Source organism: Lepidochelys kempii, chromosome 24 (genome assembly GCF_965140265.1).
Source record: "Lepidochelys kempii isolate rLepKem1 chromosome 24, rLepKem1.hap2, whole genome shotgun sequence".
NCBI lineage: Eukaryota > Metazoa > Chordata > Testudines > Cheloniidae > Lepidochelys > Lepidochelys kempii.
In genome coordinates, this window is record NC_133279.1 from 15,133,476 (window position 1) to 15,158,895 (window position 25,420).

At 59.0% G+C, this 25,420-nt stretch overlaps 1 protein-coding gene across 4 annotated transcripts; it reads right to left on the reverse strand.

The window, feature by feature from the left end:
• Positions 1 to 565: 565 nt before the first annotated feature.
• Positions 566 to 25,195, reverse strand: LOC140902664 (myelin-associated glycoprotein-like). 4 transcript variants are annotated; one of them, XM_073322992.1, is made up of 11 exons: positions 25,063 to 25,167; positions 19,164 to 19,231; positions 15,053 to 15,127; positions 12,628 to 12,996; positions 11,810 to 12,106; positions 11,182 to 11,439; positions 10,596 to 10,856; positions 9,704 to 9,991; positions 9,370 to 9,466; positions 5,949 to 6,048; positions 566 to 3,580 (listed from the first exon to the last, which is right to left on the reverse strand). In XM_073322992.1, exons 3-11 carry the CDS (start codon positions 15,096 to 15,098, stop codon positions 3,416 to 3,418), a joined length of 1,881 nt encoding a protein of 626 aa, XP_073179093.1. In that variant the 5' UTR covers positions 15,099 to 15,127; positions 19,164 to 19,231; positions 25,063 to 25,167; the 3' UTR covers positions 566 to 3,415. The 4 variants fall into 4 exon arrangements, with proteins under 4 accessions (XP_073179093.1, XP_073179094.1, XP_073179092.1 ...); XM_073322993.1 differs by lacking the exon at positions 25,063 to 25,167 and adding an exon at positions 19,616 to 19,762; XM_073322995.1 differs by lacking the exon at positions 19,164 to 19,231 and adding an exon at positions 4,668 to 4,707 and having other exon boundaries at positions 3,494 to 3,580; positions 25,063 to 25,195.
• Between the last annotated feature and the right edge of the window lie 225 nt (positions 25,196 to 25,420).

The following is a 25,420-nucleotide window of genomic DNA, read 5'->3' on the forward strand; positions in this document are numbered from 1 at the left end:
TTTGGAGAACCTGCCCCCTCCCTGGGGTGGTTGTTGCGAGGGTCAAGTCCTCTCCTTGGGAAGAACCTGCCCCTTATGTCCAGTCTGTATTTGTTTGGCTTCATCCCCCAGCCATCAGAGCTCGCTTTGCCTTTGTGGGGTGGGTTAACCAGCCTCTGCTCCCCAAAATCCCCTCCCCAGAGAGGTGCTGCTAGACCTGGACCAAGGCACCCCCCCTCCCTGGTGCTGTGGGAGACCCAGATTCAAGCCCTTGCTCGGTTTGATTCACACTGGGGCATCGGGGCCAGCCCTTACTGCCATGGGAGAGCCCCCACTCTGCCCCTCTGCAGCACAGCGCCCCCTATTGCTGCCCTGAGGCATCGGGGCCAGCCCTGCCAGGAGAGAGCACCTCCACCCTGCTCCCTGCAGCACAGCGTCCCCTAGTGCCGCGCTGGGGCATCGGGGCCAGCTCTGACTGCCAGGGGACAGCGCCCTCACCCTGCCCCCGGCAGCACAGCGCCCCCCTAGCGCCATGCTGTGGCATTGGGAAGACCCCCCGAAAGGGAACACAATGCTAGACACCATGTGGATTTGTAAAATACATTTTATTTCCTTCGGAATACAAAGTCTGCTGGGTTAAAGTCATTAAACAGTTGGCACCTCACGGAACGACGATACACAACGAAACGGACATAGTCGTGGAATTAATCCAGCTCTCCTGATATGTTCGCTAGCCTAATTCTACCTGGGAGCAGGGCTGCCTAAGCCAGAGGCACAATTGTGTCCTGTAACACACGTACACACGCGCACACACGATACTACAAAGTTACTGCGCTAATCCCGGCTTCAATTATTTTTTATAGTCTTCCCTATTTACATAGAAGCCAAGAACGGGAATTGTCCACACGACTTAGTGTAAATCGACGGAGGCGGTGTTCTGGGTTAGGCCGCGGCTCTTTTCCCAGCGCTGGGAGCAGAAAGCCAAGTGAGAGGGGTGGAAATGAAAGCCGATTAGAATTTACATTTTGGCTTTGGTGGCGGGGGAGCGATTCTGTGTTTTCAAACAGAAGAAGGGCTCTGAATCAGAAGAAAATGGCAAAATTTCCTGCAAAGAGAAAATTGCGGGGGTGGGGGGGGATTTCTTTTTGGGGTCAATGGAAACTTTTTGTTTCCATTTCAGCTTTTTTATTTCCAAATTGACGTCGTTCTGGGCGGTAGAAACAGGAGTGTCGGACGTACAACACGGGCGGGAATTGGCCTGCTCTGGGGAGGCCGAAGCTGGAGAACCATGTTTGGTTTGGGGTGCTGTCCGTTCAGAAAGGGGTGGCCCGAATGGAGAGTCCGGGGGAGAGCCAGGAGTTCCAGAACGGGGGGGCGCCACGGGGCCATGGCCCCATCACTTTCTACCGGCCGTAAGGGTCAGCAATGAGTGGGGGGAGAGGGGAGCGAGGGCGGGGGTCTTGAGGGGAACAGGTGGGGTGGGAGCAGGGCCCCGGGGGAAGGGGCAGGGTGGTGGCGGGGAGAAGGGGAGGGGCCTCAGGGGGATGGGGCGGGGCCATGGTTCAGGCACTGGTGGCCCCCCACTTTTAGACAGCTTCCGCTGCTCCTGGGGAGAGCAGCAGAAAGGATCAGAGGTTTAGAAAAAACTTGACCATTGAGAAAAGAGTAAAATAACTGGGCCTGTTTAGAGAAGAGGAGGCTGAGGGCAGACCTGAGAACAGTCTTCAGACCATGTTCTGGGCAGGGGAGATTGAGGTCAGGTATTAGGAAAAACTTCCTAACTCTCCGGGGGCGTTCAGCTCTGGACTCTGCTTCCAAGGGAGGTTGTGGGATCCGCATCAGTGGAGGGTTTTAAGACCAGGTTCGAGAAACGCCTGACAGGGATGGTCTGGGGCTACTTGGTTCTGCATCAGTGCGGGCGGCTGGGTGCCTCGCGAGGTCCCTGGATCCTTTCCACCCTGCCCTCATGGCAACGCCATTTGCATGGTTCCTTTACCTGCCAGAGCTCTGTGAAGTGGCCTTGCTATTATTATACCAGTGCCTCAAGCGCTGTGTTTGATTTGGCATCTAATCACGTCACATCCAGCTTATCAATAAATAGAGCCTCGATCCGGGTGCCTGGAAGGGTTAACAAGGTTAGGGGGAGGTTTCTGGGCAGAATTAAGCGCTGGTTAGAGAGTTTCGACGTTGTTAGTCTGGGCTTTTTATTTATTTCGTTGTCTATCATCAGGCAAATATCGGTTAAAAAAAATGACACCAAAAATAAATGACGATTTGTTTTAAATTTCCCCCCAGGATGGCTGGTGCCGATGGATCATAGAATTCCAGGGGATCGGACCCAGAACGTGAGCACCTGTTTATCCCAGTGGGAAACAAAGATTACAGCTGCGGGGTTTTTTTGGACTCCTGATTTACATCTGAGCCACCCAGAGATTTCCCCCCGGAATAACTATGTCAATTAGACGTGTGATTTTCTACTGATCTAGGTAGACCACCAGCACAAGCCCTGTCTATACCAGTACAGCTGTGGAGGCAGTTAGCCCTATAGGACAGGGCTTTATCCCAGTATAGTGTCTTCCCCTTCCTGGCTGGGGATGGCTGTGCTGGTCTCAGCAGATTTATACCACAGACAAATCTTTATGCAGAAGAAAAACCAAGTTGTTCCTTCCGCACGTGGAAAGACAGATTGGGGGAATTAGAACAAGGACTGGATGGGTTTAGGGAGGAGCCAGGCCCGTTTTGTACAGGGTCCACCTGGGCTATCTAGGCAGGTACTTGCATGGCTCCTAGAGAGATAGCTCAACGGGGTAATTAATGATTCAACAGGGCTTTGGTTGAGCCTCCCAAACGGTTCCAAATTTAGCCTCACAAAAGCCCTGGGGTGGGAGGGAATTATGAGCCACATTGTGCACAGGGGAAATTAAGAGATTGTGGGGAAACTGAGGCACGCAGAGAGGTTAGGACATACCTCAAGGTAGCACAAAGTCTGTAGCACAGGTGGGATTGAAACCCCAGGTCTCCTGGGTCCCAGTGCAGGGCCAGACCCACATAACCAGCCATAGGGCTGTCAAAGAAGGGGCCCCCATCAGGGTATGAGGCGCTGGCCAGACACACAGCAAGAGATAGTCCCTGCCCCAGCTGAGATTGGAGCCGCATTGTGCCAGGCACTGTGCAGACACACAGCGAGAGACAGTCCCAGTCCCAGCTGCGTTCAGTCCGAGGTCCTGATGGCAGTGGGTGGGGTTTCCATGGCAGGGGGCGTGTCCTGCCATTAGTGGGCGTGGCAGGACCTGCACTCTGCAGGGGGTTGATCCCGGTAGGCGGGGTTTCTGGGACGGCGGCATGCCTGGTGATTTGGGGGCACAGACAGGTCCTGTTTCCGGCGGGCAAGGTTTCCATGGCAGAAGGCGTGTCACTGGGGGGAGGCGGGGGGCGCTCACTTGACGCGGATCTCCGCATACTCCGCCAGCTCCTCCGTCAGGGTGTAGCTGTCCTTGGTGGCCAGTTTGGTGAAGTCGATGTTGGCATAGTCCACGTTCAGGTCCAGGGAGCCCTCGGGCTTGTTCAGGAGGTGTTTGTCGGAGGCCAGGCGCCGCTCATACTACGGGGGAAGCAGAGCAGCATCAGTCTGGGTACGATTGGCATGTTCACCTGTGGGACTCCCTGACACTGGAGAGTACAGTGTTAGCCTGCGGGACTCCTTGCCACTGGATATTACAGGGTTAACCTGTGGGATTCCTTGCCAATGTATATTATAGGATAAACCTGTGGGACGCCCTGCTGGTGAAAATTATAGGCTTATCTGTGAGACTCCCAGAGCCTGGATATGATAGGATTAGCTGTGGGACTCCCTGACACTGGATATTAACCCACAGGAGTCCTACCTACTGGGTATTATGGAATTAACAATTGGGGCTCCCTGCCACTGGATATTATAGGATTAACTCACAGGACACCCTGCCACTGGGTTTTAGTGGGGTTAACCATTGGGACTCCCTGCCACTGGATACTAGGGGCTCAACATATTGGATTTGCTTCAGGAGGATACCATTGGGGTTAGCTGGTCCAATAATACCATAGTTTACCTAGAAAACTCACTGCCACTTGATCTTACTGGGATTAGCCCGTGGGACTTTATTGGTATTAACCTGGGGAACTAATAGCTGCAGGATCCTTTCCAAAGGATGCATTCCTAATCAGAGCTCTCCTGGGCAGGGGGTGCCAGGGGTGCGAGGACTGTCCCATGTGGGGGTGGGGGGCTGTCTGTTAAGATTTTACGCCACAAAGAGACGAGACCACGAAACAAGCAGAGGGGGAAAGGAAAACACCACAACGCTGCAAGGGACCTTGCTGCCAGGACAAGGGGCTGCCAGTATTCCAGGAAGACCCCCATGCCCTGCCCCACAGCTGACCTGTGAGAGCCACCCAAGCAACAGGATAGAAACCAGAACCAGTGCCCCCTGGAGGGAAAAGGCCCCGTGCCCTATTCCCCACCACCATGAGCCCAACAGTCCCCGACTCTCTGGCCACATCAGAGCCAGCGCCCCCTAGGGGAAAGGTCCTGTGTCCCATTCCCTGCCCAGCCACTCCGCTGCATGACTGTGGGGTGCAGAGGAGGTCCCCGTGTCCGAGCCGAGGTGTGACGCACACTGGTGGGGGGTGACACAGACTGGGGAATCCAGACTTACCCGGGGGTCAGTGGCTCTCCAGGGAGCAGATCTCCTTAGACTAGCGGAGAAGGAAGAGCAGTCACTGTGTACCTGGGGGGACGACCCCTTGTTGCTGCCCCATATGGAGGATGCCTCTGGGGAGCACCTCCAAAGCTGCAGCTTTACGGACTGGGTCTGGGACGCAAAGGGATGGAAGAATCCCTTCCCCCACCCCCATGCACCAGCCTGGGGCTGGATCATAGGAACATAAGAATGGCCAGGCTGGGTCAGACCAAAGGTCCATCTAGCCCAGTGTCCGGTCGTCCGGCCGTGGCCAGTGCCAGGCGCCCCAGAGGGAGTGAACAGAACAGGTCACCATCCAGTGATCCAGCCCATTCCCAGCTTCTGGCAAACAGAGGCCAGGGACACCATCCCTGCCCATCCTGGCTAATAGCCATTGATGGACCCGTCATCCAGGAACTGATCTAGTTCCCCGAGAGGGGAAAGGCCCCCGTGTCCCATTCCCCACCCCCCTGAGCCAGCCAGTCTGGGCTAGGTTTCCTCTCCGGTTATGGAAACTAAGTAGTGACTGACAACATAGAGGGATCAACTTTATCTAAACTATACATCCCCATCCACCCCACTCCACTCATCCACCCCTATATACACCCCTTCCTCCATCCATCCACCCCATACACACCCCTCCATCATCCCTCCACCCCATATCCATCCATCCATCCACCCACCCCCATACACACACCCCCTGCATCCACTCCTATATACACCCCTCCCTCCATCCACCCACCCCCATCCACACACCCCCTGCATCCACTCCTATATACACCCCTCCCTCCATCCATCCACCCCATACACACCCCTCCCTCCCTCCATCCCCATCCACACCTCTTCCCTTATCCACATTCCCTCCACCCATCCATCCATCCCCATCCACACCCTCCAGCCAGCCAGCCCATACACCCCCCTCCCTCCCTCCATCCACCCCTATACACAACCCTCCCTCCCTCCATCCCCATCCACACCTCTCCACTTATCCACCCCTATACACACTCCCTCCCTCCCTCCCTCCATCACCCATTCATCCCCACCAAAATCTCTCCACACCCCTCCCTCCATCCATCCACCCCTATACACACCCCTCCATCCACCCATTCATCCGCATACACATCCCTCCACCTATCCACCCCTATAGACACCCCTCCATCCATCCATTAATGCCCCCCAGGCCCCCCTCCCTACCCACACACACAGCACTCTGTCCACCTCCATGTTCTCCCTGCCATGCCAATCCCATCGTCCCACCTCAGATTTGTCCAGGGCCCCCGGGGGCCGGTACTCGCCGCTGTACGCCACGGGCGGGTGCTCCAGCTGTACGAAGCTGGAGTTTTCGTTCACGTTTTTCCTGGGGAGAGAGAGACGACACAGACACCTCTGTCACTGGGCGACCCCCACAGTGGGGCGGGGGGGGGGATTCTCTGTCACTGGGTGACCCCCACAGTGGGAGGGGGAATTCTCTGTCACTGGGTGACCCCCACAGTGGGAGGGGAGATTCTCTGTAACTGGGTGACCCCCACAGTGGGAGGGGGGATTCTCTGTCACTGGGCGACCCCCACAGTGGGGCGGGGGGGGGATTCTCTGTCACTGGGTGACCCCCACAGTGGGAGGGGGGATTCTCTGTCACTGGGTGACCCCCACAGTGTGTGTGTGGGGGGGAGATTTTCTGTGACTGGGCGACCCCCACAGTGGGAGGGGGGATTCTCTGTGACTGGGCGACCCCCACAGTGGGAGGGGGGATTCTCTGTCGCTGGGCGACCCCCACAGTGTGTGTGTGGGGGGGAGATTTTCTGTGACTGGGCAACCCCCACAGTGGGGGGGGAATTCTCTGTCACTGGGCGACCCCCACAGTGGGAGGGGGGATTCTCTGTAACTGGGTGACCCCCACAGTGGGAGGGGGGATTCTCTGTCACTGGGCGACCCCCACAGTGGGGCGGGGGGGGGATTCTCTGTCACTGGGTGACCCCCACAGTGGGAGGGGGGATTCTCTGTCACTGGGTGACCCCCACAGTGTGTGTGTGGGGGGGAGATTTTCTGTGACTAGGCGACCCCCACAGTGGGAGGGGGGATTCTCTGTGACTGGGCGACCCCCACAGTGGGAGGGGGGATTCTCTGTCGCTGGGCGACCCCCACAGTGGGAGGGGGGATTCTCTGTCACTGGGCGACCCCCACGGGGGGGGGGATTCTCTGTCGCTGGGCGACCCCCACAGTGGGAGGGGGGATTCTCTGTCGCTGGGCGACCCCCACAGTGTGTGTGTGGGGGGGGAGATTTTCTGTGACTGGGCAACCCCCACAGTGGGGGGGGAATTCTCTGTCACTGGGCGACCCCCACAGTGGGAGGGGGGATTCTCTGTCGCTGGGCGACCCCCACAGTGGGAGGGGGGATTCTCTGTCACTGGGCGACCAACACAGCGAGGGGCCATGCCCTGTCGCTGGGCGACCCCCCAGAGCTCCCGCGTATCTCATTACTCAATTAACAATCTGCATGACATAACTGCATCTGCATTAATGACATAATTTAATAATGATCTTAATAATCCAAAGGTAGCAGTTTGCTCCTGAGGTATCAGTGACTGATAGTTGCTAATGAATTATCAATCATTAATTACCCACCAACCATCTTTGATTAGGATCAATTCGTGGCTAATGCCCCAGACTGATCAATAGGTGACTGCTAATTACCGAACACGGATTAACATTGGTGCTTCGTGAATTATGCTGTTCGCGAGAAATGCCATTTAACCAGCGATTGTCGATTACTGATCTGGATACAAATGTGTATCCTTCTCCTACAAAAATGCTCCTTAGTTTTAAGCGAAGAGCCGTCATGTGTGTTAATTGTTATTCTGCCTTTATTTGGAGAGACAAAAAATGGTGGCCTTCCCCTGCCAAAGTCGCCCTTTCCGTCGAAAATCAACGACGGAGACGCGTTTAAAACGATTGCGGGGAACGACACTTATTTCGGTGCAAGGCCGTTCGCCGCCCGCCCCGGTCAGAGCGCCCCTCGTTTGAAAACCCAACTGGATCGGAAGGTCCACCTGGTGATGGCAGTTAGGCCGAGGGTTGGTCCAGGAAGGATTTCAATCGACTGACGCCCAGAACAGCTGCTCTCCCTTTAAGAGCAGTTCTGCCGCTAATGTAGTGCCAATCTTTAAAAAAGGGAAGAAGGAGGATCCTGGGAACTACAGGCCAGTCAGCCTCACTTCAGTCCCTGGAAAAATCATGGAGCAGGTCCTCAAAGAATCAATCCTGAAGCACTTGCATGAGAGGAAAGTGATCAGAAACAGCCAGCATGGATTCACCAAGGGAAGGTCATGCCTGACTAATCTAATCGCCTTTTATGATGAGATTACTGGTTCTGTGGATGAAGGGAAAGCAGTGGATGTATTGTTTCTTGACTTTAGCAAAGCTTTTGACACGGTCTCCCACAGTATTCTTGTCAGCAAGTTAAGGAAGTATGGGCTGCATGAATGCACTACAAGGTGGGTAGAAAGCTGGCTAGATTGTCGGGCTCAACGGGTAGTGATCAATGGCTCCATGTCTACTTGGCAGCCGGTGTCAAGTGGAGTACCCCAAGGGTCGGTCCTGGGGCCGGTTTTGTTCAATATCTTCATAAATGATCTGGAGGATGGTGTGGATTGCACTCTCAGCAAATTTGCGGATGATACTAAACTGGGAGGAGTGGAGATACGCTGGAGGGGAGGGATAGGATACAGAAGGACCTAGACAAATTGGAGGATTGGGCCAAAAGAAATCTGATGAGGTTCAATAAGGATAAGTGCATGGTCCTGCACTTAGGACGGAAGAACCCAATGCACAGCTACAGACTAGGGACCGAATGGCTAGGCAGCAGTTCTGCGGAAAGGGACCTGGGGGTGACAGTGGACGAGAAGCTGGATATGAGTCAGCAGTGTGCCCTTGTTGCCAAGAAGGCCAATGGCATTTTGGGATGTATAAGTAGGGGCATAGCGAGCAGATCGAGGGACGTGATCGTTCCCCTCTATTCGACACTGGTGAGGCCTCATCTGGAGTACTGTGTCCAGTTTTGGGCCCCACACTTCAAGAAGGATGTGGATAAATTGGAGAGAGTCCAGCGAAGGGCAACAAAAATTATTAGGGCTCTGGAACACATGAGTTATGAGGAGAGGCTGAGGGAGCTGGGATTGTTAAGTCTGCAGAAGAGAAGAATGAGGGGGGATTTGATAGCTGCTTTCAACTACCTGAAAGGGGGTTCCAAAGAGGATGGCTCTAGACTGTTCTCAATGGTAGCAGATGACAGAACGAGGAGTAATGGTCTCAAGTTGCAGTGGGGGAGGTTTAGATTGGATATTAGGAAAAAACTTTTTCACTAAGAGGGTGGTGAAACACTGGAATGCGTTACCTAGGGAGGTGGTAGAATCTCCTTCCTTAGAGGTTTTTAAGGTCAGGCTTGACAAAGCCCTGGCTGGGATGATTTAACTGGGAATTGGTCCTGCTTTGAGCAGGGGGTTGGACTAGATGACCACCAGGGGTCCCTTCCAATCCTGATATTCTATGATTCTATGATTCTATGATTCTATGGCAAGAGGACGGTCTGCGATCCCGTCTGGCTCCGGCCTGGATTCGGGCCCCAGCGTCCCCCCGCTCCCATTTGTTAGTGCAGCTGAGCCCCGGGGGGCTCCGGACTTACTTTTTCCGTGTCTGACTCACGTAACACACGGCGGCGATGAGAATCGCAAAGGCCACCACGGCACCCACCGGCCCCACCTTCGCCCACATCAGATTGTCTGAAAGCAGCATGCAGGCTGGGGTTAGTCCCGGCCTTGCCCAGCGGGGGGCGCTGTGGGGAGTGGGGGGCAGGGGAGTGCTGGCCATGGAGGGAGCTCGCGGCTACCCCAGCCCTGGCTACTCCCATCAGGGGGCACTGTGGGGAGTGGGGCAGGAGCACTGGCCGTGGGGGGAGTTCCTGGCTACCCCAGCCCCGGCCACTCCCAGCAGGGGGCGCTGTACAGGCGGACACTCACTGGAGTGGTGGAACTGGAGCTGCTGGTTCTTGGTGCCGTACAGGTTGCGGGCGGAGCAGACAATGAAGAGCTGCGAGTCCGGCTCCCCACGCAGCGTCAGGATGCTGGTGACCGTGTAGCCCGTCTTCTGGGAATAGACGAACTCCTGGTCAGTCTCGTTGACCGTCACGTTCCGGGTGGGCAGCTCGAAGGAGATCACGGGCTCCGGATTGGCCAGCACAGCGCAGACACACTGCACCGTGTCCCGGGCCGCCGTGCACTTCGACTCCACGAGGATTATGGGAGCGACTGCGGAGGAGAGACACAGCATCAGCATCGACGAGATGCAGCCAGCTCTGGGGTGGGGCGGCTGGGGAACAGCCACACATAACGCTGCAGAAGGATGGCCTGGCCCAGAGCTGCCTGAGATGCAGCCTCATCTGGGGTGGGGCAACTGGGGAACAGCCGCACAGCGACGCTACATGGGGACAGCTTGCCCGGCACTGAGATGCAGCCAGCTGTGGGGAGGGGCACCTTGGGAACGGCCACACAACACTGCATGGGGATGGCCTGCACGAGAGCTACCTGAGATGCAGCCTCGTCTGGGGCGGGATATCTGGGGAACAGCAGCACATAACATTGCACGGAAACAGCTAGGTTGGCGCTGAAATGCAGCCAGCTCTGGGGCAGGGCAGCTGGGGAACAGCCACATATAACACTGCGCAAGGATGGCCTGCGCCATAGCTGGCTGAGATGCAGCCTCATCTGGGGTGGGGAAGCTGGGGAACAGTCACACATAACGCTGCCCAGGGGCAGCTCGTCTGGTGCTCAGGGACAGCCACCTCTGGGGGGGGGGGTAGGATAGAGGGGGGAAAGCCCTGACACCCTCTGCCACCGGGCATGGGTGACTCACACTCCACGGTGAGGTTGAAGGCGGAGCCGCGCTGGCCGTACTGGTTCTCCGCCACACACCAGTACTCCCCGTCGTCCTCGTGGGTCACGGCGGGGATCTCCAGCAGCAGCTCGCTCTCGTAGACCACCGTGGCCACGATCTGCTTCTCCTTGAAGATAGTGATGATGGGCTCCGGGTTGCTCTCGGTGGTGCACAGGATAGTCACCGGCTCCCCCTCCACTGCCACCACCGAGGAGTTCACCGACGGCTTCCGCGGGGCGTCTGCGAAGGGAGGGCACGCGTTCACTGACCCACAGAGCCAGAACTATAAGCAAAGTGCCCCACTCCCCTCCCAGAGCTAGGATGGAAAACCAGGAGTCCTGGCTCCCAACCCCCCACCCCCGCTCTAACCACTAGGACCCACTTCTCCCACCGCTGGGGAATAGAACCCAGGAGCAGCCCCCGCACCATCCCCACTCTAACCACTAGATCTCAATCCCCCTTCCCCTCCCAGAGCCAGGATAAAACCCAGGAGCCCAGGCTCCCAGCCCTTCCCCCGCTCCGCTCAGACCACTAGACCCCACTTCCCTCCCCTCCAGGCACTCACACATGATGGTGAGGGCCAGGGAGCGGTTCACCCGCCCATACACGTTCTCGGCCACACAGGTGTAGATCCCGTCGTGCGCGTGAGTGACGTTGTCCAGCTCCAGCGTCAGGTTGGTGGATGGCTCCTCCCGCAGCACGGCCTCCTCCTTGAACCACGCCAGCAAGGCCAGGGGGTTGCTGTCCACCACGCACGCCAGCACCACGTGCGAGCCCTCCGTGATCTCCAGGGACGAGTTCACCTGCAGGATCCGGGGCACGTCTGCGGTGGGGGAGGCAGAGTGTCCTTAGCCTGGGGGACTCCCTGCCACTGGAGGTCAGCGGGGATAACTTGCGGGACTCCCTGCCACTGGGTGTTAAGGCCACGCTACCAGGTATTAGTGGGGTTAACCCATGGGACTCCCTGCCACTGGAGGTCAGCGGGGATAACTTGCGGGACTCCCTGCCACTGGGTGTTAAGGCCACGCTACCAGGTATTAGTGGGGTTAACCCATGGGACTCCCTGCCACTGGGTGGCAGCAGGGTTAACCCGCAGGTTAACTCCTCCTGCTCTAAGCACTAGCCCCCACTCCCCTGCTGGCACCAGGGCTAGAACCCAGCAGGCTGGCCGGGGGGCAGTTCTGGGGACTCACACTTGACGTCCAGGGTGGCGAAGGCCTCGAAGAGGAAGGTGGTGTTGGGGTAGGTGACCTGGCAGCCCAGCTCGTGCCCGTCGTTCTCCCGCGAGGGCCGGAACTTGAGCAGGGACACCTGGCTCCAGGTGCCGCTCTCCTCCTCCAGCTGGCCGAAGACAGCCTGCTCCTCCAGCACCTCGTGGTGTAGCCAGCTCACCACGGGCTTCATGGTGGGGCAGTTATCCGGCACCACGCACCGCAGCTCCGCCTCCGTCCCCACCACCACCGCAGCCGGCGGCACAATGGTGGGTTTGTCTGGCGAGGGAAGAGGCTGGGTAAAGCCAAAGACTCGGGCTCCAACCCACTGGACCCCAGTCCCCTCCCAGAGCCATAGAGAGAACCCAGGAGTCCTGCTCCCAGTCCCCACCTCCCCGGCTCTAACCACAAGACCGCACTCCCCTCCCAGAGCCATAGAGAGAATCCAGGAGTCCTGCTCCAAGTCCCCACCTCCCCGGCTCTAACCACTAGACCCCACTCCCCTTCCAGAGACGAGAAGAGACCCAAATGCGCCCTGATGCAACAGTAGGGGGGTGCTGAGCTCCATGGCACAGGGTGCAAGATTCACTGCGGGGGGGGGCTCTCTCATCACTATTAATTGAGCCCCTAGAGGGTCAAGGGCCCCGTGCCCCATTTCCACCCCCCACATCGCCCCCCGAGCCAGCCAGTCCCATGCCCTGAAGCTGGATGGCAGCCGGCGCCCCCTAGAGGGGAAAGGCCCTGTGTCTCATTCCCCGATTTAGCCGTCCAAGGGGCCTGGCCCCAGCGCCCCCACTCACTGATGATCTCCAGGTTGCTGTGCTCCGAGTAGGTGTACTGGTTGTAGCCGCCCAGGTCCCCGCGGAAGAAGTACTTCCCCGCCAGCTCGGGGCTGAGGCGGCCGAGCTGCAGGGTGCAGTTGCGGGCCTGGAGGTCACCCAGCAGGCGGGTGCGGCCCTGGAAGCTCTCGTGAACGATGCTGGTGCGTGACTTGTACACCACGGGCGGGTAGTTCCGGGGGTAGGGACTGTTGAAGTACCAGATGCCGTGCACGGCCGAGGGGCGCAGCTCGTCCGGGTAGTCAAAGCGGCACGGGATGGCCACACATGTGCCCTCGAAGGCCACAATGGTCTGGGGCATCCACGCGCTCCACGGCCCACCCAGGGTGCCTGGCGGGCAGATGGGAGCAACAGGCACTGGGCAGTGGGGCCAGGAACCCACACGCCCGTCCCCTTTGCCCCCAACCTCTCCTGCCATGGTCCAGTCTCCTTCCTGTCGATTTTCCCACTGCCCTCTTCTCTGCCCAGCTGCCAAACCCCGCTGGGCCCTGGTTTGTTACCCGTCTGTCCATCCCACTCTACCCATCCATCCCTCCATCTGTTTCCATTCATCCCTCTCTCCACCTATCCATCCATCTATTCCTCCCTCCCTCCACCTATCCATCCATCCCTCTCTCCACCTATCCATCCATCCATTTCCATCCATCCATCTTTCCATCGCTCTCTATCCATCCATCCATCCATCTCTCTATCCCTCTCTATCCATCCATCCCTCCATCCGTTTCCATCCATCCCTCTCTCCACCTATCCATCCATCCATTTCCATCCATCCATCTCTCCATCCCTCTCTATCCATCCATCCCTCCATCCGTTTCCATCCATCCCTCTCTCCACCTATCCATCCATCCATTTCCATCCATCCATCTCTCCATCCCTCTCTATCCATCCATCCCTCTCTCCAGCTATCCATCCATCCATCCCTCTCTATCCATCTCTCCACCTATCCATCCATCCATTCATCCCACTCTAACCATCCCTCCCTCCCTCCCACAAAAACATTTATCCACACATCCATCCAATGAACCATTTATCCATCTACCCATCCAGCCAGCCAACGGTCCATCCATCCAACCATTTAACCATCCATCCATCCGTCCTTCTGTCCATCCATCCAAACAATCCACCATTTATCCATCCACCTACCCACCCAACCATCTGAACCAACCATTTGTTCATTTAATCATCCACTCAACCAACCTACCTTCTATCCATCCATCCCCCTACCCACCCATCCAATCATCCATTCATCCAACCCACCATCCAGCCATCCCTGCTTTCATCTCTCTCTAGTTATTTCTCAGACACCTGGGTGGCACCATATCTAAACGCCACCCCAGCAACAGGTACAATTCAACTGACATAAAATTACAGTTCTGACCCTCACGGCCTCCTCTTTGAGTCGCCCCAACGGATCCTGCTCCAGCGAGGACACCAAGCAGGGCTGCCTGTATGTTCCCCCCAGCAGGGTCCCCGATCATAGAATCATAGAATAGCAGGATTGGAAGGGACCTCAGGAGGTCATCTAGTCCAACCCCCTGCTCAAAGCAGGACCAATCCCCAATTTTTGCCCCAGATCCCTAAATGGCCCCCTCAAGGATTGAGCTCACAACCCTGAGTTTAGCAGGCCAACGCTAAAACCACTGAGCTATCCCCCCGAGCTATCCTGTGAGCACAGCCTGAACCCGAGGCCTTTGGGAACTCTCTTCCGCCAGAGCTAGTTCCGGTGGAGCTAGTTCAGGGCTTTTCCCATGCTGCGAATGTTAGACCTGAATGAACACGCACCTGACCTTGGAACTCCTCCCATGCCTCAGTTTCCCTGCTGACTCAACCACCCGCTTTCAGTGTCCAGTTCGAACCTGGATCCTACTCCCCAAGCTCTCATTGTGGGAGCCTGGCTGCTGGGGTAGGGGAGGGAATATCTCATGGAGAGCATCCCTCTTTTTCCCCACAATGTGGAGAGCTCCCCAAAACACACACCCGCAGCCCCCCACCTTGGAGGACACCGCCCCAGCAGGGACTGGGTAGCTTGTTCTCCTGGGACCACCCAGCCCTCAGTCCAGGGGTACAACAGAGCTAGACCAAGGTCCAACAAAGTCAGCTCACGCGCCAGGAAAATTTGAACCGCCGACGGTGAGCTGATTGGCGGGGCTGGAAAACCAATCAGATGCACCATCCCGCCGCTTGGCTAAGTCTGTGTGATGACACAGGGCGAGTGGACAGTTCATGCACTGAGGTGTACACGCCACCTACTCCCCTTTGGCTCAGTGAGCAACAGCTCTGGCTGTTCGCTCCCGAGAGCCCCAGGTTCAAACCCACTCTCTGGAGACAGGGCTGTAAAAGACAGGAAATGGGGCTGTGGATTGCTCCCTTGGGGTCCCCTCGGTACCTCCAAATAGGATCCCGAAGGTGAGCAGAATGCCAGCAGCCTTCATCTTCTCCGGGGGCAGCGGCGTTGGGTCAACTGGGGAGAGAGAAGAGGGGTTTAGATGAGGTGTGGTTGGTGTTTCCCCATCTCACCCCCAGGGCAAATGGGACCCGACCCAGGAGAGCCCACTGTGTGCACACGGTAGGTCTGATCCCATCCAGCAGGGGGCAGCATGCACCCCGACAGAGCAGATCCATCCCTGCCAGCAGGAGGTGCTGGGGCCTTCAAACAAACAGCCGGCGAGTTTCTTGGGGAGAGACCAGGGCACACGGGCACCAAAACTAGAGGTCATTCATTGCAAGCAGCAACCGCTGTGATGCCCCCTAAGGGTCATGCTGGGGACAGAACCCAGGAGTCCTGGCTTCCACTCCCGTGCCCCACCCTCTGCAATCAGACCCTTCCCCTACAGAAGTAAGGATTAGATTAACTGGAGAGACACTTTCAGGGTGGATCTCAGGGGACAGTTCCCCCAATGCAGGAGCGGGGGAGGGAGTCTCTGAGGTTGGGGAATCACTTCCCAACAAGGGGAAGGAAGTGGGGTCTAGTGGTTAGAGTGGGGGGGGGGGGTGTTGGGAGCCAGGACTCCTGGGATCATTCCCTGACACTCAGGAGATTTAACACTAGGCCCAGGGAGATGTTGCTGTGACTCCAGCACGGCAGGGAGATCCCTGGCCCAGGGCGTGGAGGGGGTGGGGGGGGGGAGTGTGGGGGGAGAGAAACGCAACCTCAACCCCACCCAAGGAAACATGGGAACCGAGCAGTCGCTGCTGTTCTCACAATGGCCACAAGATGGCAGTGGGGCCTCGCCACATTCACACACAGCCCACTAGTAGCAGAGCCAGGGAGAGAACCCAGGAGTCCTGGCTCCCAGCCCGTCCCGCCTTAGCCCCCACTCCCGTCTCAGACCTGGAGGGAGAACCCAGGAGTCCTGGCTCCCAGCCCGTCCCGCCTTAGCCCCCACTCCCGTCTCAGACCTGGAGGGAGAACCCAGGAGTCCTGGCTCCCAGCCCGTCCCGCCTTAGCCCCCACTCCCGTCTCAGACCTGGAGGGAGAACCCAGGAGTCCTGGCTCCCAGCCCGTCCCGCCTTAGCCCCCACTCCCTTCTCAGACCTGGAGGGAGAACCCAGGTGTCCTGGCTCCCAGCCCGTCCCGCCTTAGCCCCCACTCCCGTCTCAGACCTGGAGGGAGAACCCAGGAGTCCTGGCTCCCAGCCCGTCCCGCCTTAGCCCCCACTCCCGTCTCAGACCTGGAGGGAGAACCCACGAGTCCTGGCTCCCAGCCCGTCCCGCCTTAGCCCCCACTCCCTTCTCAGACCTGGAGGGAGAACCCAGGAGTCCTGGCTCCCAGCCATCCCGCCTTAGCCCCGACTCCCTTCTCAGACCTGGAGGGAGAACCCAGGAGTCCTGGCTCCCAGCCCGTCCCGCCTTAGCCCCCACTCCCTTCTCAGACCTGGAGGGAGAACCCAGGAGTCCTGGCTCCCAGCCCGTCCCGCCTTAGCCCCCACTCCCTTCTCAGACCTGGAGGGAGAACCCAGGAGTCCTGGCTCCCAGCCCGTCCCGCCTTAGCCCCCACTCCCTTCTCAGACCTGGAGGGAGAACCCAGGAGTCCTGGCTCCCAGCCCGTCCCGCCTTAGCCCCCACTCCCTTCTCAGACCTGGAGGGAGAACCCAGGAGTCCTGGCTCCCAGCCTGTCCCACCTTAACCTCAAAGACAGTCCCCCCCCGAGGACACAGACGCTCCCTTATGAGCCAGCACAATTCCCAGGCTGGCCGGGTCCAAGGAGGTGACTCCGACGGGCCAGCAGAGCTGTGGGGCGGGGGGCACCGTGGGGAGCTAGCAATGGAGCAGCCCTGACAGACACAACGGCCATGGGTTGGGCCCCCCGACCCTGGTGGGCCTTGAGGGCCCAGGCCTTGAATGGTCACCATGACACGGGGCCCAGAAGGGGTGGCTAGGGCCGACTCTACCCAGGGCTCCCTAGGCTTAGACCTTGAGTAGCCCCATGGCATGGGGGGGAAGGAGGAAAGGGGTCTATGGAGCCAACCCTAATCTCTGAGTAGCAACCAGATCCTAGGGGACGGGGTAGAGAGGTCTGTGGGGCCCACCCAACTCAGGCCTAGGCCTTGAGTAGCCCCATGGCATGGGGGGGAAGGAGGAAAGGGGTCTATGGAGCCAACCCTAGTCTCTGAGTAGCAACCAGATGCTAGGGGACGGGGTAGAGAGGTCTGTGGGGCCAACCCAACTCAGGCCTAGGCCTTGAGTAGCCCCACGACATGGGGAGAAGGGGATGAGAGACCTGTGCGGAGAGGCCAACCCCACTCAGGCCTGGAGCCTGCCTTAGCCCCGCACCCCTGCCCCAGCCCTGAGCTCCCAGAGCCTGCACTCTGCACCCCCCTCCACACCCCAACCCCCTGCCCCAGCCCGGAGCCCCCTCCTGCACCCCAACTCCCTGCCCCAGCCTGAAGCTCCCTCCTGCACCCTGAACCCCCCATTTCTGGCCCCACCCCGGAGCCCGCACCCCAAGCCTGAGCCCTCACCACCCCGCATCCCAACCCCCTGCCCCAGCCCAGAGAGGGTGGGGGAGAGCTCGCGACAGCAGGAGGGGGGATGGAGTGAGTGGGGGGTGGGGCCTCTTAGAAGGGGCGGAGCAGGGGGCGGGGCCTCAGAGAAGGGGCGGGGCAGGGGTGTTTGGTTTTATGTGATTAGAAAGTTGGCAACCTTAATGAGAGGCCTATGGGGCAAACTCTACCCAGGCCTTTGCAGGTCAGAGGCAAGATGGCTGCCGGGAAAGATGGCTCCAGCCCCTTGCCCGCATCAGGCCCCATTTCCATGCTTCCGCCGCTCTCCAACCCCCAGCTCCCTGGCACAGGCTGGTTGCCATGGCCCAGCCCGGTTGCCATGGCCCAGCCCTGGTGTGAGCCCCACGGGCCGTGGAGCCAGCCCCGTCCTGATGTAGGGCGGCCCCGTAACCCTTCGGGGGAGGCCTCCGCCCTCCTGATCCTTCCCCCACGGCTCCGCCCCACCCCATTCATTCCTGATCCTCCCCAGAACAGCTCTCCTGATCTGGCCCCCAACACCTCTAGCTGCTCACCCCCCAAAAAATCCTGACCCCCATTTCCCCTGAAACCATGAGCTACCCCGCTTTTTTCCCCCTGAATCGCCTCAACCCCTCATGCCCCCTGTGGCCCCATCTCCAAATCCTGCCCTCTGCCCCCCCAAATCCACTGGCCCTCCATCTGCCCCCCTAAATTCCCTGAACCCCTCCAGTCCTCAACCTCTGACCCCCCCAAGCCCCAGACCAGCCCCAGCTCTAGCTCCCCACAAGCCCTCGCCGGGCTCTGTGCCCTCCCAACACTCCTCCCACCAGTCCTGTCCCCTGGGAGGCGAGGGTCTCCCATCCAAGCCGTGACACACACACCCCTGCTGCCCACACTCAGCTGGGGAGAAAAGCCAGGGGCAGCAGGCCTAGGCCAGGGGGTAGCCAGGCAACGTGGGGCTCGGCCTCCCGGTCGTGGGCACGGCTGCCATCCATGGCTGGTGATTGGCACCAGCTTGGGTTACACATACTGAGAGAGCTTATCAGAAGACCGTGCGGGGGGAGGGGGGTCAGGACGCCTGGGTTCCGGCTCCAGGAGGGGAGCGGGGTCTAGTGGTTAGAGCAGGGATGGGGGTAGGCACCAGGACTCCTGGTTCTTTTGATCAGTAGTGACTAGGACAACCCCACCCCGCTTGCCCACACAGGTCCCAGGGAGATAAACAGGCGACTTCTCCCCACATGAGAGACAAAGGCCTTTGTGCCTCCTGAGGGAAAATGTCAGCAGAGCTACGAGGCTCATTAATCACCCAGAATCTGGACTCCCAGCCCCCCTGCTCTAACCACTAGACACCACTCCCCTCCCAAAGCCAGGGACAGAACCCAGGAGTCCTGGTTCCCAGCCCCCCTGCTTTAACCACTAGACCCCACTCCCTTGCCAAAGCTGGGGATAGAACCCAGGCATCCTGGCTCCCAGCCCTGCCTGCTCTAAGCCACCCGAGCCCACTCTGGCACACGGCGACGCTCCGCATTCTCATACCTTTCAGTGTCCTCCAGGCTGTCTAACCCCTCGGCGACTCCAACATGAAGTTGGCAAAATCCCGGCACCTGTAACCGAAGGGACCGGTGGGGTCAGAGCCACAGATGGACCCCGGAGTGATCAGAGAGTCCCAGGTCCGAGGCAGCGGCCGGAACAACGCCCCCCTCTGCACAGCTGGGACTGGCCTTTCTAGAGAAACGCTCTAATCTGAGTCAGCAGGAAGTGGGGGATACCAGGTTAGGGGGACCTCAGATCTGATTCCTGGCAGTGGGGAAGGGGGACACTGGGCTACCAGGCCCGGGGGGGATACCAACTTAGGGAGGCTCCAAATCTGATCCCTGGCAATGGGGAAGGAGGACACGGGGCTAGCAGGCCCAGGGATTGATCCGGGGTGGCAGGGAAAAGGGGAACCCCAGGCTAGCTGGTGACTGAGCTGGGGCAGCAGGGGATACCAGTGCAGAGAGCTCCCACGATGTGGCACCAGCCTCCCCCTCATGGATCCCACCGCTGGCTCTCAGCGGGGCAGTGTCCCATCCTGGGCCAGGCGCTGGCCTGGCGTCCCCTCCTGCAGCCGGCGAGCCGGGGTGCCGGTCGCTCTGCGTTTCTGCGAGTGAGCGGAGCCCACACACAAATTCCTCCGGCTCAGCGTGTGCGTGGGGGGGACCTGCCACCGGGAGGGAGGGGAGGGGGAGCTGGCTTCACGTGCTGGCTGCTACTCCCGGCACAGCTCTCTGCCTCCCGGGGCTGTGGGGAGGTGGTCCCACAGGGCCCAAGCGGGTCTAGCCCTCGGGTCACACTGGGCCGGAGGAAGGATAGTTCGGCTCTGAGTTTATTCATGCATCTTCCCCTGAGAGGAGATCAGAGACCTCAGGACTCCTGGGTTCTCTCCCAGCTCTGGGAGAAGAGGAGTCTCATGCGTGAATGGAGGGTGGCGCTGGGAGCCAGGACTTCTGGGTTCTATCCCTGCCCCTGGGAGGGGAGTGGGCTCTAGTGGTTAGAGCAGAGTAGGGTGACCAGACATCCCGATAAAATCGGGACTGTCCCGATTTTTAGTTCTTTGTCCCACATCCCGACTGATGCACAGTTGAGATGCCATTTGTCCCGATAGTGCTGCTTTGGCCGCTCCGGTGGTTTTTTTGTTTGTTTTTTGTTTTTGCCTCCCCCATGTGTCCTGACATTTTGTCCATTTCATCTGGTCACCCTAGAGCAGGGGGGCTGGGAGCCAGGACTCCTGGGTTCGATCCCTGGCAGATACAAGCCCATGGCAGTTTGTACTGAGGACCCGAATTTCCCTGGCCAGGGTCACGTGACACCCTCACCCCGTGGATTCATTCCAGGGGCAGGAATTCCTGGCATGCCTGTTGTGTGCTGCCAACACATTTCCCCCCCTACGCTTCCCCAGCTCCCTCCCTCCCCGCCCAGGGGAGACACAGCTGGGCACAAAGGAGCCCTGTGTAATGCCCCCACACTGGGCACACGCTGGGCACACCCAGAATCTCTCCAGCTGATGGGACCCGCGCCAGCCCTGGGCTCTAATTCACAGCATTTCTCTTCGCAAAAAGCGCAAACACTTGGAAATGTAAGGACAGGGAGGGTTTGCCCGGTGCTGAGATGCAGCCACTTCTGGGGAGGGGTAAATCTGGGAAACAGCCGCACAGCAATGCTGCACGGGTTCAGCTTGCCTGGCAGTGAGAACCCCATGTGGCGTCACTGTGCGGCTGTTCCCCAGCTGCCCCAGCCCAGAGGTGGCTGCAACCCAGCTGTGGGGGAGGCCTGCCCCATGCAGTGTTATGTGTGGCTGTTCCCCAGCTGCCCCACCCCAGAGGTGGCTGCAAACCAGCACTGGGAGAGGCCTGCCCCATGCAGTGTTATGTGTGGCTGTTCCCCAGCTGTCCTGCATCTCAGCGCCGGGCAAGCCATCCCCGCACAGTGTTGCTGTGCAGATGTTCCCCCGCTGCCCCAGCCCCACCCCAGAAATGGCTGCATCTCCGCACTGGGCGAGTCATCCCCCTGCCTATGCGGCTGCTCCCCAGCTGCCCAGCCCCAGAGGCTGCTGCATCTCCCGCGTGGGTGGATTGAATTTTCAAGGCTCTTTGCAAAAATCGCTCCTGATCTCTGAGTCATCGAGGCTGATTCTGCTCTCAGTTACACCCCCTGGGCTCTGCCTGACTGAACTGGTGCCACGGGGAGCCAGGGCCCGCAGGATACAGCCCCTAATAATTATAAGGATGATGACGCTTCGCTCCACAGAGCAGATGGCAGCCAGCGCAGCTGACTTCAGCTAAGGAACAAACTCTGTCTGCCTGTGCCCATGTGACGGGCATTGCCAGGGCCAGTTCCCAGCTCCGGCTCAGAGCCAGCCTGATGGACCCAGCCCTGGGCCAGCTTCCACAGGAAACCTGACAGCCCCTAGGGCCAGGCGAATAGCCGGGTAATCCCACTCCAGGCCCAAGTGGGAGGAGATTAGACAGATAGAGAGATAGGATGGATGGATGGGAAAATAAAAGGAGGTAGGGAGGGATGGGGAAGCAAAGGAGGGGATGGAGGGAGGGCGTGTATATGGATGGATGGATGGATGGATGGATGGATGGATGGGGAAGCAAAGGAGGGGATGGAGGGAGGGATGGATGGATGAAGGGATGGCATGTGTGGATGGATGGATGGATGGATGAATGAATGAATGGGGAAGCAAAGGAGGAGATGGAGGGAGGGAGGGCATGTAGCTGGATGGATAGAGGGATGGATGGATGGATGGATAGGGAAGCAAAGGAGGGGATGGATGGCGGGAGGGAGGGAGGGAGGGATGAATGGAGGGTGTGTATGTGTATATGGGTGGAGGGAGGGAGGGAGGGTATGTATGTGCATATGGAGGGAGGGAGGGCATGTATATGGAGGGATAGAGGGATGACCCTGGTATCTGTGGCAGCTGGGCTATGACCCCGGATGGTGACACCGACAGGCATCGGCGGATCCGTCAAACTGCCGACCTCCCCCAGGCCGAGGGAGCTGCTGATGGACTGAGTGCCTGGGTCCCCCTCGGGGTGGGGGATGTACTGACACGAGACAGGGCAGGGCCGTTAAAATGCAACACATCAGCTCAGTGCAAGTCCAAGCCCCCTCTGGTGACCTGGCCCACACTGAGGATAAAAGCCTACTGCTGCTGCCAGCTAATGGAGCGACTCCTTTACGCCACCTAGAGGATAACAACCCTGCTACTGCTGCCAGCTAATGGAGCGAGTCCCTTTAGCACCATTTCTAGTGGATCACAGCCTGGCTGCTGCTTCGTTAGTAGGTGTTCGTGCGTTCCACAGGCAGGTTCCTGGTTCAAAGCCAGCTCGGCCTCACAGGTGCATGGGGCAACTTCACCCCCAGCCCGGGGTGCTGCATCAAGGCCAGGGGTGAATCTGGGGGAGCCGTTGTGGGCACTCGCCCTGGGATGCTGCTTTCAATCAACAGCCTCTCTGCGCAGTGTGTGTACGTGTGTCTCAGATCCCTGCCTCCGGCGTGTGTCTGTCTCCGGGGTTCCCCAGCCCCTCACGTGTTCTCCCAGCTGCTCTGCACCGGGGGTGGGGTGTGAACGATCCCCCCTCCCAGCAGCAGCTGTGCTCCTGCCCCACAGCTTCGGGGCTGCTCGCTCAGGGGTGGGGGAAAGGATTCGGGGGCCTGGCTCTCAAGGCCTTGGCAGTGCCCCCTGCTGGCAGGGGCCGATACAGCCAGGACGGTGAGTGTGAGGAGACCCCCCTGCTCAGGGGAGACAATGATACATGTGAATCATTCCTCTGTCTACCCCTCCACTGCGGCATCTGTCTCTCTAGCCCTCCACTCCCCTCCTGGAGCCTGGGACTGGACCCAGGAGTCCTGGCTCCCACTGGTAGGTAAAGGCCCAGACTGCATGGCAGGTAACTTTGGAAAAATCACAGCCGTAGCACTGGGAGGGGAGCGGGGTCTAGTGGTTAGAGCGGGGGGGCTGGGCTCCAGGACTCCTGGGTCCTATCCCCGTCTCTGGGAGAGGAGCGGGGTCTAGTGGTTACAGCAGAGGGGGCTCGGACCCAGGACTCCTGGGTTCTATCCCCAGCTCTGGGAGAGGAGCGGGATCTCGTGGTTAGAGCAGGAGGGCCTGGGCGCCAGGACTCCTGGGTTCTGTCCCCGGCTCTGGAAGGCAAGCGGGGTCTAGTGGTTAGAGTGGGGGGGAAGGGGACTGGGAGCCAGGACTCCTGGGTTCTGTCCCCGGCTCAGGGAGGGGAGCAGGGTCTCGTGTTAGGAGCAGCGGGCAGAGCACATTTCTCTCTGGGGCCCCAATTCCCTTTGCCCCTCGAGGGTTGGTTCTCGAGCACCCGGCTCCATGCGGCTCGTCACAGCAGGTGGTGGCAGCCCCCGAATGGCACAGCCTGGCAGCGCCACGCGGTGCCCCTCCAATAACAAAGCTGTTTGTCTGGGGCTGGGCTGTGCAATCTGCTGGTGTCACATGGCCGGGGCAAGGGGGCTGCGGGTCGGGAGCGAGGGGCACCGGCAGAGCTGGGGGGCAGGGTGGAGCCCAGGGTTGGGCTAGCAGGGGCTGCGGTTCAGGAGTGAGGGGCACCAGCAGAGCTGGGTGTGTCTGAGCACTGCCCCCTGCTGGATGCGATCTGTCCCCTCCAGGTCAGGCAGGTACCCAGCCTGGTGTCGTGTTGTGATTCTCTGTGATGTGTTAAGGGGACGCGCTCTGACGCGTCCCGTTGTCCTGTCCTCACAGGGGTCTCAGACATACCTGTGCCAGGAGCCCTGGCTCTCCCTGTTACTAAAGCACCAGGGAACCATTCGACAATAACAAACCAGGTTCTGCTCTCAGGAGAGACCCTACAATAACAAACCAAACTGCACCAACCCTGTGCATGGAGACCCTACAATAACAAACCGGATTGCACAGCCCCAGCGCTCAGGAGAGACCCTACAACAACAAACCAAACCGCACCAACCCTGTGCATGGAGACCCTACAATAACAAACCCGATTGCACAGCCCCAGTGCTCAGGAGAGACCCTACAATAACAAACCAACCACACAGCCCTCAACTCAAACTCACAAGTCTTTGCAGCCCCAGAGCTAACGCACAGCCCACACTGTTTAAAATGCAGATTCTGGTGCAACCTTAACTAAGGCAGAGTCAGCACCCAACGGAGTTGTTAGAATCAAAGTGACCCCTTGCCTGGCACTGAGATGCAGCCACCTCTGGGTTGGGGCAGCTGGGGAACAGCCGCACATAACACTGCAAAGGGATGGCTCACCCAGCACTAAGATGCAGTCACCTTTGGGCCACGGCACCTGGGGAATTGAGGCACAGGGCAACCAGGTGCCTAACTTCCAGTGGGGAGTCTGGGGGCAGCACTAGGAACTGAACAGGGGGTCACCGAAGTACTAGGCTGGAGCCCTGACCACTGGCCCATCCTTCCTCCCTGTTCCTGAGTCTGTCGTCTAAGATCCGCGAGTCTGATTTGCTCGGGAGAGAAGCCAGGGCTTTGGGGTAACATGGGGCCAGAACCTGGCATCTCTTGGTTAAAGGCAGGTGGGGTGAAACTCCAGAGTTCCTGGCTGAGAAGTCACTGCTGTTACACTGAAAGGGAAACTGAGGCTAACAGAACCCAGGACTCCTGGCTCCCAGCCCTCCCCCAGCTCTAACCACTAGACCCAACTCCCCTCCCAGAGCAGGGAATAGAACCCAATGCAGCAACTATCCATCAGTCTCATAAAAGAGAAGCATTAGCCCCTCCCTTTAAGATCCTTAATTGTGCTGCATTGGTTCCTGACCCTGCCAGCCGAGCTCCCACCCATGCCCAGAAGCATAAGTGTGGCCACCCCCCGGTTCTCCTGTCACCAGCCTCTAATGCTGCCCCGAAGCCCCCTTGTCTCCTGGAGACACCTACCCGGAATCCACAGGGTGTCTCCAAGCATCCGATCTCCGGGGTCCAGCCGAGACCTGGGAAGGGTTTATGTCCCTGGGATGGGTACCAGCGTCTGCCAGCCTCGATGGCCGGCTCTCCAGAGCCAGATGGGCACGATGAGGAAGTGACAGAGCAGGCACCCAGCACAATGGCTCCCTTTGTAGGGGAGTTCGGGGCCAGATGTGGGGCAGGGCTTCTGTACTGATGGGAGGAGCAGCGGGGACGGGGGGAGGAAGGAAAAGGGAGTTGGGGTGGGATCTGGGAGTCAAGGGGGCTGGGGCCAGAATCTGGGGTGGGGGGAGGAAGAGAGGCAGGAGGAGCTCCCCCCTCCACACACATA

What these genes read in the sequence shown, in the direction of transcription:
- LOC140902664 (XM_073322991.1), bottom strand. Translation starts at nt 25,090, where the DNA reads ATGCTTGGAGACACCCTGTGGATTCCGG. An exon ending in AGACACCCTGTGGATTCCGG is followed by an intron (nt 15,128 to 25,062) that starts GTAGGTGTCTCC and finishes CTCTCTCCCCAG; the next exon opens with TTGACCCAACGCCGCTGCCC. An exon ending in CTTCAACCTCACCGTGGAGT is followed by an intron (nt 9,992 to 10,595) that starts GTGAGTCACCCA and finishes TCTCCTCCGCAG; the next exon opens with TCGCTCCCATAATCCTCGTG.